The following is a 15,512-nucleotide window of genomic DNA, read 5'->3' on the forward strand; positions in this document are numbered from 1 at the left end:
AGTTGCTTGACAAAGTGACGTATTGATGCAATCAAATTCTTCAACGCATTTAATTTTTTTATCCCCTGACATCTTGAGTAGGAAACTGAATTGACAGAAAATCAGTATTGTATGTTACGTGGTTTTAAGAAGGATGATCCTCTCAGTCTGAAAATGCAGGTCTGAGTGTGGAAGCTAATGTGGTGGTGTTTCTGGAGAAGTCTCACAGGGACCTGCTCTTGGCTGTAAGCTGTGTGGTCTTCCCATTGGTATCTTGGAAGCAAGCCTGGAATCACGCAGGTTGTCTTGGAAGGTGATGGAAAGGCAAGCAGTAGAGAAGGCAGAAGTGGAGTGCGGGAGGGCCTGACTAAGTGCTTGGTCATGTGCAAGCAAGAGCCACTTTAACCCATGCCAGAAGTGAAAAACAGAGGAGTCTGTCTCTGAGGAATGTTGTCACTGCAGAGGAGCTGGCGGCCACAAGGGCCACTCTGCTGAACATTAGTGGTTCTTGCTGGAAAAGGATGACCAAGGACTGCTAAAGCGCTTTCATACAGACGTGTGATTATGGAAGGAGGTTTGGTGTCTTCTGTGCCTGAAGCTGGTGAGATGCCCATGGGACTAGTGGGACTCCTTCCCTGCTGACATTGTATGTACAGGAAAGTGGGCCCTCAACAGATATTGGAAGGGAGGTCACTGGTTGTTAATACGTAATGAGGAATGTCACTGAGCCAAAAATGGTGGGAGGCTGGGAGAGGGGACAAGGGAGGTATCACGTTCGTTTCCCCTGTTTGTACTCTTCCTTAGGTTTCTCTTTATAGCTGGTGATCAGGATATAACCATGGTCTGAACCAGCACACCTGGGCTTGGACTTGGAAGGGCTCAGGCAGGAGATGCAGGAATGATTAAAAGACCAGAAAACACGTCCTGAGATGAGACACGACAGTTTATTTTTACCTTTAGTGACCCCCTTATCTAAGATATAATTAATCCCCATATGACTGTTCGGAATCTCTTGTGCCTTTGCCAGACTAGACCAGCTCAAGTTGAAGTTCCCAGTGTCATTTCATGGCATGGGTTTTGACACTGTGAACAGAAGCATGATGTGGGTGCAGAATACCACAAAAAGCTTGTGTGTTGGGTGCGTCCACCATGCGGCTCAAGCAAGATGATAACGAACAACCTTAATTCTTGGATCTCCCTGATTTTGTTGAAATGTTCTGTCCTCGCTGCTGAACTTTTATTCTAGAGGGCCTCTTTCTGGTAAATGTTCTTGGTAAGATGTGCTGTCCCACTTAGGAATGGTTTAGTCCTTTGTAGATGGAACTGGAAAAGCATATTCCTCTGCTCAAATGATGACTCCAGCATTATTCCTAGAGGGAAAAAAAAAGTAGTGCTCATTCCTTTGGGGTGAAAATTAGTGTTGTTCTGGCAGTAAACCTTGAGAAGCAGGGCAGTGCAGCAATTGATGATGTCTTGACAGATAAAGCTGTTTCCTGCCCCAAGAATACAAGGACACGTGCCCTGTGCCTGAGAACACTGCTGCCATTGTGCATGCTCCCTACCAGTAACGCCATCTGAACTGCTGGTCCAGCTTCTTCATCCAGTGAGGGGTATTGTGGGACACCCTGGCTCTGCTCTGGCTGCCAGAGAGCTGCTGTAGGAAAGGTGTAGTGACTGGTTGTTTTGCCTTGGCATGATGGGAAGAGGTGAAAAGTGTAGTGGGTGTTGGCAGGTGGTAAGTGTCCAGGCAAGTCTGGGCTGTGGTAAGGAGGTGGAGTAGATCGGTCCCTGTGCTCTTCAGCGCCAGGGAACATGCCAGGAGCCTGCCGGAGGCTCACAGTTGTTGGACCATGCATTTTTTCTTCTTTTTTTTTTTTTTTTTAATTTTTTTAAATCTATATTTCTGCTTTGAGAAGAAGAGTGTATCTACGGAGCAGTTATGTTCCCTGGATATGGTTGGAGAGGTGCCTATGGACTGTGGTGGCAATAAGCTGTTTTTGGCTATGATTTATTCTCTTTAGCCTGAAGACACAGCTACTTTTAGCCCACAGATCTGATATGGCTGATAACAGATTTTTTGACCTGTTCCTCTAATAGATGTTTAGCACAGCTGGGCATCCAGGGCTGTTTGGGCAGGCAATCCCGAACAAGGAGGAAGAAGAACCACTGGATTTGGCATTTGAGCTCGAGATGGGTTCGTAGCATTGTTGGCAGTTGGGGAAGGGAGGAAGAAACGTGCTTTTCTCAAAAGCTTTCTGGTCAAAACAGCTGGGAGGACTGCAGAGGTCATTTTCCACAGGTAAAGGAGAAGCAAATGGTACCAGGATGCAGGTCAGTGTCTGGTCCTTCACTAGGAGCTTTGAGAGCAGTGGAGGCAAAAACTTGTTCCTTTGCACACTCACATCAGTATCCACAAAGGACAATCCCTGCAGATTTCATATTGGACCAAATTTGTCTTTTAGGAACCTGTACAGCATTGACAGAAGCTGTAAATTGGGGGTGAGGGGATGTTGGTTTTTAAAGCCCTTTCTCTGCTTGCTGAAGGAGCAGCAAATGGGGTTTTGTGTGAAAGAGTAGGGCTCAGCAGAGTTCCACGAATGTGAAAAGAAGATGAAATGATGGAATCAGACTCCAGGGAGGGAGAGGAGAAAAAGAAAAGGCGGCATTAGGGAGGAGAGCAGCTGGGACCTTCTCCAGAGCCCGATGTTCAGGCACAGCCATGTGTTGCTGTCACATTCCTCAAATTCCCATTGAGAGACTCCAGCCTCTTCCCATTCCCTTCTCTTACTAAAGAGGCTTTCTTACTACAGAGGCTTTCTTTCTTCTCATTTTAGCTAAATCACGAAGTGGGAATATGGAAGGTGTGGTGTGTAATATTTTGTATGGTATCACTATGAAGGGTACAAATAATAAATCACACACTACATGCCTAGAGAATTTACTGCTGGCTTTTGTATGTGCTGTGACAAGTGCTCTAAAGGTCAAAAAAGCTTCCTTAACAAATTTGATAAGATAATGCAGTGAGCTGTAACAGCATAAAGTCCTGGGGGCCATAGACCAGAATAGAAGAAATAATTATGCATGGTAATGGGTAATTACAGATAATGGGCTTTTTTGGGGGTGGCAGAAAATACACAGCCCCACAGCCTTGCCTGGAATGAACATTGTCTAGCACATTAACTTTATAGCAAGCTAAAAGTTCAACGCTGGAACCAAAGATAATCCGCAACTTTGAATGGGAAGAGAACAGAAATACTCCTCTCAGGCAGAGCAAGCGTGTGCGTTTTGTTCCTTGGGAGGCAGAGTGTCTCTGCAGAAAGTAAATGATGCCAGCTTTCTTTGACATCTGAAATAGCTCTGTCATGATTGTCTGGTGGGAGAAACATATCGTTCCAGTGTTTCTGATTATGATGTTAGGGAGTGATTTCACACCAGCCTCATTCAAGGCTACTGTCCAACCTCAAAGCCAGCCATGAATTGAACTAACACGTTGCGAGACTTAATATTGCCAAACCAGTTAATAGGAGTGCACTGATGCTTTATGTACTGGACAACGTGAAATTATCAGGTATGGATCCAAGACTCTTCAGTGGTCTGAAGGCAAGTGTTTCTTGACTGAATAATTAATTTTTGGCATTTTAGTGGCATAGATGTCTCCTGCCACACAGGCTGGCTTGCAGGAAGATGCTAACACAGCAGTGATGAAAACAGTCACTCTGAATTGAAAACTACAGCGAATGTAAGCTACCAGAAGCTGGAGTCTGCTTGCTGGGCAATGGCAATGCCTTCCTGCTCCTTGAGTAAATGTGTTACTTGAGTCGTCACAGTTCTGCATTTTCAACAGCATGTCTGCATATGTGTAGAGCCTCTGTAAGCATAAAAGAAATAAAAACTGCTAAACATAGGTGTATACAAGAACTCATGTCAATAAATGAGGATGATGAAATTCTCTTAATTGCCACACTGCATATGCAGAATCCCTTTCCTGAAATACACAATTAGGTAGAGACTAATCAGCTGTTACGGCCACATGAGTAAATTGAACTGTGCCACTGCATGCTCCCAGACATTGAAACATGACTGCATGTGCTATCCTGATTTTTAAAACAGTTCCTGGTGTGCGTCCATCCCAAGCTGACTAATATTCTCCCCCAGATTCCTGATTGTCATCCAGTAACCATTCCCAGTAGGCAATTTGGTGCTATCATCCTGTTTTAGATGCTAAGAAAGTCTAATAGTATGGAGTCTGTGCCATTTGACCGCAGCATCAGGGGCTTGCCCAGTCATGCTAAATTACTATTATCAGTGTATAATAAGATGTATAACTAGCCCCTAACAGTACCAGTAGGAATATAAAATACTCCATGTTTATATACAGAATGACTGACTGTTACAGGCTGAACTTCAGTGTTTGCATTTCTCGGTGTGTATTCTTCAAAACACATTTGCATCTGTGAGATAGAGGTGATGACAGAAATTCCTGTAAATTCCCTGACGTTTCTCCTTTCCCCTCCTCAAAAAATAAGAAGGAAAGAATGATCTATATACTGGCTTCTGCGTTGATTTTGCCATGCACATCCGCAATTCGTGTAAATCACCATAGCTTCATTGAAGTAAATGGTCTGAGACTGGTTTACATTAACTGAGGACTGGACCACTGTTTTTCACCATGCTCTGCTATGTGAAGGCAGAAGTCCCTCATAGGTTACTGAATGTATAAGACCCATGTGCGTAACTGACCCCAAGAACTCACCTTCCTTAAAAGAAATCCCAGCCATCCTGAAATGAATTACTGGTTAACTACTATTAATATGCCATAGAGCTGGAGAGTCGTCTACAACACTGCAAGATCAATAACAGTATTTATCGTACATCATATTGATCTTCTATGAAAGAGTGAGCCATATTTCACACTGTGTACATACTGCAAAAAAAGTAGCATCCGTTCTCTACAGGAATTAGTAAAGACATAGAAAAGCTTAGAGATCCAAGGGCACAACTGCATGAAGGGATCCTGTTGTCTCACTGCAAGAGCATTTCTCACACATGGAGAGCCTCTAATGGCCCTACATTGTAGATTTGGTGTTCCAAAATCTGAGCAAGAATTTAAGCACTCTTTTTTGGTTTGCTTTTATAATTTCTGCTTGCTCTTTTACAGGTTCAGTCCCATATTTTCAATTGTGTCCTGTTTGCAACTTGCAAAGTGTTAAAATCTGTGGCTAGTGGCAGGGCAAAGACCCAGGAGCTCTTTGCAATTTTTCCATGGAGAGGAGGAAGACGGCCAAGGTATGAGCCCAGCTCCTGCAGCAGCACCCCTTGTTTTAAAGGGCACGTGTAGGGGTGGAGTGAGAGCCTTACTGTGCAGAAGCAGTTGCCTTGTTTAGAGCTTATTTCCTCTCAAAAATTGCTCCCCTTAGAGCAGTGAACCTCAGGGCTGCCCCTCATGTGCAGGTGTTGTAATGCAACAAGCTCTGAGACAGGGGAGGACCCTCTCCTTGCCAGCAGAGCTGTTCAGCTGTGGTGAATTACATTTGAGGTAAAAAAAAAAAAAACGCAAAACAAACAGCTGAAAGCTGCTTGCTTAACCTTGGTATCCTCTCTTTCATGGTGGAAAATGCAGCCATGGGTTGACAGCCTCCCATGAGGAGAACACCTTGCTTGTTCAGCAGCTGGAGGCAAAGCTGTGGAAGGTTCAGCCTGTGGGTAGGAGTCAGGAATTACAGGTAGAGGCCAAAAACCAACCAGAGGAACCCCAGTTAGCTAAAGTTTAGTTAGAGCCATTGCTTCCAGTAGATCTGCCCTATTCTGTGCCTGAGGATGCTGCGGCCCAGAAGTAGTGTGGTTGCCCACCAGCTGGCTAGCAGGCTTCAGCTGCAGAGAACCTTCATGGGTAAGGCAAAAACTGCCCTGGGAATACAGTATACATGAAATCTTCTGTGGGCAGATCTCCCAGGTGCCTTGTTTTATCCCCAGGACAGTTTAGCAAGGTTCTTTGGCCTTTTTAGCACTTTGCTGACGGTACCCAGTGCAGGTGTACTGGCTGGTCTGGCCTGCTTTTCTTCCTGAGCTTTCATCGCTCAGGAGAAACGTCAAGACCTTCAGGGCTTTCTCCACAAATAGCAAAACTCTTTCTCGTTAGTGTATTTACAGTTGTATGTATTCTATCTGTGTTGGGTATGTATATTGTATGCATTAGTAGTGGGCAATGACATGATTCAACCAGGCTGGATGGGGTAAGAGCATAGAGCTGGACTGCAGACCTGCTCTTGCCCCGTTATGTGCCAGAGTCACTGAAGACCTGCAAGAGCTCAGCTCTCCAGAGGCATCCTTCCCTCAGGCTGAATGGTTCAAGGCTGGGAGTTGTTTAGAGTTACCTGTGGGGTGCTTTAACCTGGTCTGACCTGACATCTGCCCACAGTCTGAATGGCATGAAGCTGTGTCTTGTATGAGATGTCCCCCTTCTCCCAGGTGAAGCACCACATCTCCTCCAGGTGCTACAGAGAAAGAGCAGAGACTTGTCCCAAAGCATGACATCAAAGAAAATCTCATCTCCTAAATTTGGGGGAAAGTGTAAATTGAAGCATGTGGCAGCTTTCTCCTGCCTTTTGTCAGATGTTGCCAGTCCTTCCATCTTCAGAAACATGTTGTAGCTTGGGATTTAGGGACAATTAACTCTTCTGGCCATCTTTCCAGCACCATCACAGGAGTCCTAGTTCTCTTTGGGGTTCGGTGTGTCTGTCCCTTCACCTGGACTTTTCCCTTTCCCATGACTTCTGTTTTTATTGCTGATCTGCTGGGGCATGTCCCAGTGGGGTGGCCACAGCTAAGAATGGTTGTGTGCCAGGGATGTTACAAGGACCATGGTTTCCATAATTCTGCATTTATGAAAGAAAAATGCCCCAGGTTGCTGATGCCTGGGAATTTATGTGTATGAGTGCATGGGTGACTGAATGAGCAGGTGACTGGCTCTGCAGACTCAATGTTGAGTCTTGAGAGGGCAGCTGATGTTATTGCAAGGGCTGTTGGAGAGCAGAAGGACAGCAGAAGGAAAGCAGAGTACTGTTTTGGTGGATTTGTAACAGGCTAGAGCACTGAACTGCTGGCAGCTGTTGTGCAGCTAAAGGAAAAATGGGTGTCAGCAAGACAACTCTTTTGCAGCTTTGGTGGCCCCAACCACAGGTACGAGGTAGAAAGAGAGAAAAAAGGGACAAAAAGCATTTTTTGTCCACCCACTTAACGCAGCAGAAGACTGCCACTGCTGTTGTTTCTTCAGGAAGGAGCTGCAGCACTACCAGCCCCTGGAACATCACAGAGACATCAAGGGTGCTTGCATGATTTTGTGGATAACTGTGGGCTGGTCTCTGTTGCAGCCTAAGCCCTTCGTGTCCCGTGTTAGGAGGTGCAGTGCCTGAGAGGTTCCAAAAGTTGTAGCAAAACCTGCTACTCCCTGCCTTTCTTCCTTTTAGCTGCTGACGCTTAAGTGTGGCTCACCTTTAGTGTGTAGGTGTAAAGAGGCCCCATCTTCCTGGTGCTAGTATTCTTAGCGGAAAGTATCATCCATTCTTAAGATGCAGTGCAAGTAGAAGACCACTGCAGAGGTTTTAGAAGAAATTGTGCATCTGTGCAGCATAGCATTGCCCTGCCAGAAGTTCTGCAGCTGGTTGCCTTGTGTATCTCTCTATCCCAGCAGGAAACGTGTTGGAGGATTTTGCTTTCTGTTTCTATTTTACAGCATGAAAAGCAGAACAATTGGACTGCAGCTTTATTCGAGACCTAAGTTTGGAGAGGGGAGTCAGGCTTGTGCTGTGATTTATCATAATTGTTGACTTTTCAGTGCCAGTGATCTAAGTTCTGATATTATCAAAGATGTGGACAAAAGGACTTGAAGAGAGGCCTGCACAGAAGCAGAATACTAGCAATAATAAAATTCCATAAAGATACGGAAGTGCAAAACTGTGGAGGGTCTTTTGTGGCATTGCAGACTTCTCTGTTTCATGTGCAAATTTGGGAGGTACTCACAATGAAAAAAGCTAGCTGGCTTGGTTCTTGCTTACATAGGGCTGAGAGGCAGAAAAATCAGATGCAGGAGGCATAATACACTCTATTTGCTAATAAATGGGTATAGTTCATTGATGTCAACAAAATGTCAGCAAGAGCTGAATGGGAGCACAGTGTAATTTAGAGACCTGGAAGGAGACTGTCCATGATTGCAGAGAGCTTTCATTACAGCTGAAGAAGTGAAACGGAACTGCATTGTAAATGGCAATAACTGGTAAAACCGATCATTGGATGTAGTGTGAAGCTAATAGTACAGTGAGAGTTGTTACCATGACTCTGAGAGGCTGGTAAATGCCACCATACTCATTTTGCAAGTAACCAAGGTACAGATATACCAAGAAAAAGACAAAAACAAACTCAGCAATGCCTTCCTGACACCTCTTTTAGGGCTGTTACTTCATACGTGCTGACTGTCCATGCTGTTTCATGTCCATACCGGTAGCCCTTGGGAGCTCATCAGTATGCTTTAAGCCACATTCTTTTCTCCTCCATGGTAGAGTTAGACAACATCATGGGGAAAGCAGGAGCACCGTGTGGAAGGGATCATCATGCTGCAGACACTGTAAGGGTTGGTGCAGGGCAAGGTTATAGAGATGCGAGCTAGAACTAGAGCTGTAGAGATGGTGGGATTTACAGTTGCTCCCTTGTTTTTTATGGAAATGTATATGCACCATGTGGTTAGACTTCCTAAGGTTGTGGCACTCTTTTGCTGTGTCTGGCTTGGCCAGGCAGCTGATGGCAGCGTGTCAGAGAGAGCTTGGCTGTGAAACAGTACTGACAAGCACCCTCCTGAATGAAAACATCCTTGCAGATATCACAAGGCACTGGTCTGGTTGACACTGGAGTGAGGAGAACAGGACTTAAAAACATCCTCTGAGAAGCCCCCTCATCTGAGGGAATGACAGGGGAGGCAGACCTTTGTGGGGACAGCCTGCAGGACGTGCACCTCGCTGGCCTCCAGTCTGGAGGCATTCTGGAGTGCAAGCAGCAAGTCATGAGCAATCCCTTCCTCCTCCTCTTTTGCCAGTGGTGCGAGAGCTTGTTCTGCTCTGTGATTTTGTAGGTAAATGGGAGCTACATTCAGGTATAGATGCTGAGCAAGGATTGAGGGCCTCGCTGCTCAGAGATGGCATGTGGCTGATGGTGCGGAGCTTTCCCTACTGCAGCTTCACTTGACCTTGAGGATGTTTGCCCTTTCTAGAATTATGTTCAGAAAGTGTGCTCTTACCTGCAGGGCATTGGCTAGAGTGGGGTCATCATGTAGCTAGAGCCTTTCTGCTTCCAGGGAGATAAAAGAGACCTGGCACATTGTTACAATATAAAAACAATAGGGCGCTGCATCCTTAGCTGGTGTAAATCATCATCAGATCAACTGATGCTGCTTGGGGACTTGGATCACTGTCTTAACCTGCAGTTGGTTTTGTCTCCTGCTTGCAGTCTGCAGGGTGTGTAGGTAGTGGTCTCAGACTTTGGGTGTCTGTCAGTCCTCTTGAGTTTCCACCAAACATCCAGCCACGTTTCCCTTTCAGCTCCCATCTCTTCCTATTTACTACACTCTGTCCAGCCTTCAGGAGAAGTAGTAGTTCATCAGCAGGTGAATGGTAGTGGTCTTCATGGAGCCTCCTGTTTCATAATAGCCTGTTTTTTTCTTTTCCAGAGGGACGGATGCTCATTCAGGACATCCCTTCCATCCCCAGCAGAGGGCACTTGGAGAGCACGTCTGATTTGGTTGTGGACTCCACCTACTACAGCAGTTTTTACCAGCCACCCCTGTATCCTTACTATAACAACCTGTACAACTACTCCCAGTACCAAATGGCAGTGGCCGCTGAGCCTTCCTCAAGTGAGACGGGGGGTACGATTGTAGGGTCGGCCATGAAAAACAGTCTTCGAAACCTCCCAGCAACATACATGCCAAGCCAGTCAGGAAAACAGTGGCAGGTATGATGTTACTGAGGTGGACAGTAAGTTGTTTCTTGAGCCTGATTGTGACCTTCTGTTTGCTGGTTCCTGGGCAGTGCAAAACCAGAACCAGATACCAGGGTGGGATTAGGACCCATGTTAGGAAAGTTAGCCAAAATGGGTGGTTATGATGCAGCCCAATGAAAGCAATGATACAGGTATAGGTAGGTTGCTGCAAGCACGGATAAAGGGCACCCACTTGATTTTGTCTTCTGAGTTATGTCATAGTAGATTATGGGCTGTTTTCTGGAAACATAGTCCTACTGAATTACCCAACATAGCATCCTGGGAGCTTCAGGTGTCATTTCTGAGAGGCTTTGCTCTTCAGGGGCCTGTTCTTTTCTCTTCCATCTTCTATATCCAAGGCACTGGAGTGACCCAGGAGACCATGCAGTTGCACAGTGTGTTGGTGACAGTCAGTTGAATGTGACATGGCATGTTGCTAATCATGTGTTCTGGCAGTGTCAGCTCCAGGGCTTGTGATTTGGACTTGGACAGTTCAGGTTACAGTCTGTGCCTGAGAGGTTCACACCAGAGCTCTGTCTACTTGGGGTATAGTCAACCGAGTCCTCTCACTCTAGGACTTGATAATTGTAGCTTCCAACTCAGTACCAGTCAGAGACTGGAAAAAGGGGAAGTATGCTAAGACAGGAGATTCTTGGCAAAGTAGGCGGAGCCATTTCAGTGACCCTGAGGCTGTTTGGTCTTGGGCTGCAGTAGTGCTTTTCTGTCTTAGATTGAAGTCGGGAGGCTACACCCTCTGAGTGTATACGCCTGTATCCCTTGTCTGAGGGCAGGAGAGGGCAGACATCTTCTGTAGAGCATCAAAAGAGGGCATGCTGCCTTCTGCAAAGGCTCTGTTTTGAAACCACTCAACAATGAAAGATTAAATGTTCACCAGAACCTCCTTTTAGAAGGGAACAGATGGGTTGTGCTCATTTGCTGACAGAGAATTCCTCTAGCAGTTCTGGCACAGGGACCAACTCTGAAAGTGCATTTTAACTTCTGATACCAAAGAGCTGAACAAAGACCAGGGTGATTACAGTTACTGTAGCAGTCCACATCACCTTCAGTGAGGCTTTCATATCATTAGACACTTTTTTCATGGGAAAGTCCTTCTGAAAATGCAGGGGGCTCCTGGGGCAGCAGCTGGTAGGTCATGGCTTTACAGCCGTCTGCATTTAGTACTATTCCATGTCCCATTTTTGCCATGAGTACGGGTGTATGGTGAAAAGAGCTGTCTGCCTTCCTTCTGCTATGTGACCCCACACCATGAGAGCTTTCTTCTCTCGGTGTGTGTTGATAGGTTTTGCTGCAATCACCTTCAAATATGTGGAGGTACACCTTTTCAGTTAGGTTAGTTGATACCATCCTGTCTATCTGCTGACTTTGATCACCAGACCAGGGGGAGAATTAATTGAGGCAAGCTGGAGATAGGATTTTGTTCATGGTAATGAGATCAGGTGCCAGTCCCTTTTTAACTTTTTCATTTTGGTTCATTGGGTTAACCTGGCACGTCATTGCAGAGTATTTTAGATAAGAAGTTACTTCTTCTGAAGCTATTATAGCACCTAGCTTGTAAGAGCCTACTGCAGAGCTGGTGCTTGGAGGCACCATCACAACACAAGTGAGGGGCAGCAATATATTCATCTTGTAAAAATAGTGTTCTTGCAGGCTCCTAGTCCCACACTTCACCATTCCTCCAGCCAGTAGAGACTTCCGTGATTTTACTTGCTTGGGAAAAAGGAAAGTAAATTACCAGTACTGACTATTGTAGCACATGGTGCTTGAGGAGGAGATACATGAGGGTACATTAAAATGTGTTAAACCTTGGAATGAAGGTTTGTCATCATGTCCTGTCATTTGAAACTGGACTGTATGTTTAAGAACTCTTGGCCAAGGGAGTCCATTGTCTGTTGCCTCTTTCTTGTGGGACTTTTGACATCCCTTAAAAGCAATAGTGTGTTGTCCATGCATTTTTCTCTTGGGGCCCTGCAGAATCTGTAACTAACTGTTGCTTAAGTGCTACTCAGATTAGTGGGATACCTAAGAGGTGATTAAAGAAAAAAGAGCTGGTGGTTGTGAAAAAGGACTGTTTTCCTTCCACCAGCAGGCTCCAAGTGCTGGGTGTTCTTTCACACCTTGTGCAATGTACTGTATGGTTCCATTCACCTCCATGTGAATTTAGTGATTTACCTCACCTAAGATTTTCATTTCTCCTGGCTAAACCTTTTGGGATTTCTCAGTGCAGTTCTGGTGAGGTGTCTGTGCAGAGAGACTAGAGGTAGTGCTTTCTGCCTGAGGAACTGACATCTCCCCAGCTTCTAAGTGGCCTAAACCCACGACCCACTTCTCCTGTTCAGTAGGGCAGAGTGTAGTTCAAGGTCAGTGTCATGTAACTTTCAAGCTATTTCTCAGAGGCTGATCTGCAAGAAGGATTGTTATTGCTGGAAGAGTTACGAATCATGGGGTTATGACAGCATAACATTGCACAAATAATCATAAAAAGTTTTAGCGAGAGCTAAGCTAGATAATGCTTGATAGCAGTGGGTGCAGTGGTGCCTAGGTTGTAAAACACTGTGTGGCAGTGAAGATGGTTTGTTGTAAGGGGAACGAGCTCTCAGCTGCTGCATGTGGTTAAACATTGGTTCTGTGCGTGAAAGGTTATCAGCAGGGGAAGATCACAGAAATACAGTGTTAAATGTAGAAATATGAATCAGTTTCTCAGTCAAGCACAGTAAGGAGTTACAGGAGAGTTTCAAAGCATGATTTGGAAAGAGGAATCAAACCTTGCTTATACCTTCACGGGGTTTTGCTGACAAACCTTTGCAGGCTGATTCTCTCCAAAGGATACACATAGCTGTATCTACACAGGGATTTTTACTGGACTGCCTGTACTGACTGGGTTTATTTTTTACATGCACAGGTTTCTTAACCAGTCTTCCAGTACAAGTGAGTCTGCTCATGTGACTGGTAGTGATATAACAGTTTTGATCAAAGTTGTTGATTTTTGCTTCTTTACCAAAGCGATAGCTGTGCAATGCCTGCGGTGACCAAATCAGGGCAGCTTGCTAAGCTGTGAGCCCACAGGAGGGTTTCTTTCTTGGTGTAAACCACCCATACGCTCAGTGGAAGGTACCCTAGTTTAAGCAGCGTAGACAAGACCCCTGCCTTTTCCAGGCTTACTTGATGGAGGCTCACTTGTCCTGGAATAACTGTAACAACACAAGGAGAATTGCATACTTAAAGTAAGATAACTTCTGGATGCAGACAAGGCCTTGAGCAGCCCAGCTGCCTGCTGTTTCAGAATTTAGGGAGCAAGGGAGAAAAGCCAGGGAGGAAATGTGTGAGTGTGTGTGGGATGGGATGAGAATTAATGCATCATTGAGCCTTGGCAAATAAACTGAATCACTGAATCTTTAATGTAGATTAATGTCAGATTTCATTAGTCTTTGTTCTTTGCAGAGGCTCCTCTACTTGAGTGGATTCACAGAGGTGCACATTTTTTAGATATTTCTGTGTAGGTTTTGTTCATTTGTATATAATTATCCTAGAAGCTGTATCCATCATGATTTGAAAAGCATAATGAAGATTGGTCAAGACCCCTTCAGTCATTTATATTCTGCTGCTTTTGCCAGCTCTGAGGCAGATAATCAGATATGTCTGGTTTTGTACCTGAAGGAAAGACAAGCTTAGGTCAGAGAGGAAATGTAGCAGTTGTGGTGGTTACTGTGCATCTCCTTTCATTCTGGTTCTGTGTGAGCATCTGGACCGTCCCTTGAGCCTCTCATAATTGTTCATTACAACAGGAACTTATGTGCATTCAAGCCAATTATCAAGTTAAATGAGTTCACCAGCATTAATACCGCAAGTCAGAGTATATTGGTATACAGTGGAAGTTGGTGCTTCTGAAACCAGTCTCACTGCGCCCCATTTAGCAACTGGAAAATGATGGGGTGACTACAGACTTTTCTACCACAGCAGAAGTAAAACCTGGATGGACACGTCCAAATCTAATGAGGTTTAATTCTCCAGGCTGGCAATGAAACTGCTGGCATGTGACCCACAACATAAGGATAATCGGGACTCCCCATGAGTCGGTGTCTTCCCCAAAAACTGTTAAAACTTCTGGTTTCTACAGCCAGACCATTACAGATCTGCAAGGTGCAGAATGTGACCCCGTACTTACGGACCAGTGGCTGCATTTTCTTTGATACTCTGGTAACTCCAGAGATCCTGCTTCAGAGAAAGGTTAAGGCTAGCTGTTAGGTTTTGGACAAATTTCAGAATTTAATGTAATTTATGTTTTATGTTCTGAAGTGGTTTTATTTCCCTTCTTCCCTTCCCTTCCCTTCCCTTCCCTTCCCTTCCCTTCCCTTCCCTTCCCTTCCCTTCCCTTCCCTTCCCTTCCCTTCCCTTCCCTTCCCTTCCCTTCCCTTCCCTTCCCTTCCCTTCCCTTCCCTTCCCTTCCCTTCCCTTCCCTTCCCTTCCCTTCCCTTCCCTTCCCTTCCCTTCCCTTCCCTTCCCTTCCCTTCCCTTCCCTTCCCTTCCCTTCCCTTCCCTTCCCTTCCCTTCCCTTCCCTTCCCTTCCCTTCCCTTCCCTTCCCTTCCCTTCCCTTCCCTTCCCTTCCCTTCCCTTCCCTTCCCTTCCCTTCCCTTCCCTTCCCTTCCCTTCCCTTCCCTTCCCTTCCCTTCCCTTCCCTTCCCTTCCCTTCCCTTCCCTTCCCTTCCCTTCCCTTCCCTTCCCTTCCCTTCCCTTCCCTTCCCTTCCCTTCCCTTCCCTTCCCTTCCCTTCCCTTCCTTCTTTTTTAAATTAACACAGCTTGGCAAACCAGTATTCTTACTTCCAAAAATTCAACTTTTTTGTCCTTAAACCACTTTAGAGCAAAACTCTGAAGTAAGTATTGGTGAGAGTCAGACTGAGAATTTTAAACTCATTTTCTAGTGTGACAATTACATTTACCATTTGGTAGTGAAATATTTAGCACTGCTGAGCTAGGAAACATTTTTAAGGGTTTCTTAAAAAGTAGCAAACGTATAAAACCGTCTTCTACTAAATCCAAAAGAGTGTGGCTGTGATAGGGCAGCTAGCAGTTTGAGCTCTTAAGAGTAGTTGTTTGCTAGTAAAAAAGATTGCTTTTTTCAACTTCCACAACCTGTTTCTAGTTTCTGGCACAGTTTTTCCTCCAATAAGCATGGCCTTCTTACAGAAATGTGCGGTCAAAGTCTCCAGAAATAGGTGTAAAATGCATGTGTGTGTAAATATATACACATTGTGCAAGTCACCCAACACAATCGCAATTTTATGTGTAAGCAGTGTATTATATACTGTATTCATAACATACCCTTCACACTACAGATTTATGCTAAAAGTATCCTAATGTTTCTGACAGCTCATGTGTGACATGAATGCAATCCATATTTCTTGGAGGAGCTAATCTAAGCAGTTTATTTTCCGATACTGCTGATAGGGCTATATCTCTAGGTGTCACCACAGTTGAGATTCTGATGGT

General features: G+C 45.2%; 1 protein-coding gene across 1 annotated transcript in view; it reads left to right on the forward strand.

Annotated features, from left to right (window-relative positions):
* Positions 1-15,512, forward strand: part of DMRT1 (doublesex and mab-3 related transcription factor 1) — a 61,183-nt gene that overhangs the window by 13,232 nt on the left and 32,439 nt on the right. Inside the window, exon 3 of the mRNA XM_032981912.2 lies at positions 9,695-9,978. Coding sequence (XP_032837803.2) covers positions 9,695-9,978 — 284 coding nt within the window. The remainder of the gene's footprint in view (positions 1-9,694; positions 9,979-15,512) is intronic.

The sequence above is a fragment of the Tyto alba genome, unplaced genomic scaffold (genome assembly GCF_018691265.1).
Source record: "Tyto alba isolate M040663 unplaced genomic scaffold, T.alba_DEE_v4.0 Super-Scaffold_42, whole genome shotgun sequence".
NCBI lineage: Eukaryota > Metazoa > Chordata > Aves > Strigiformes > Tytonidae > Tyto > Tyto alba.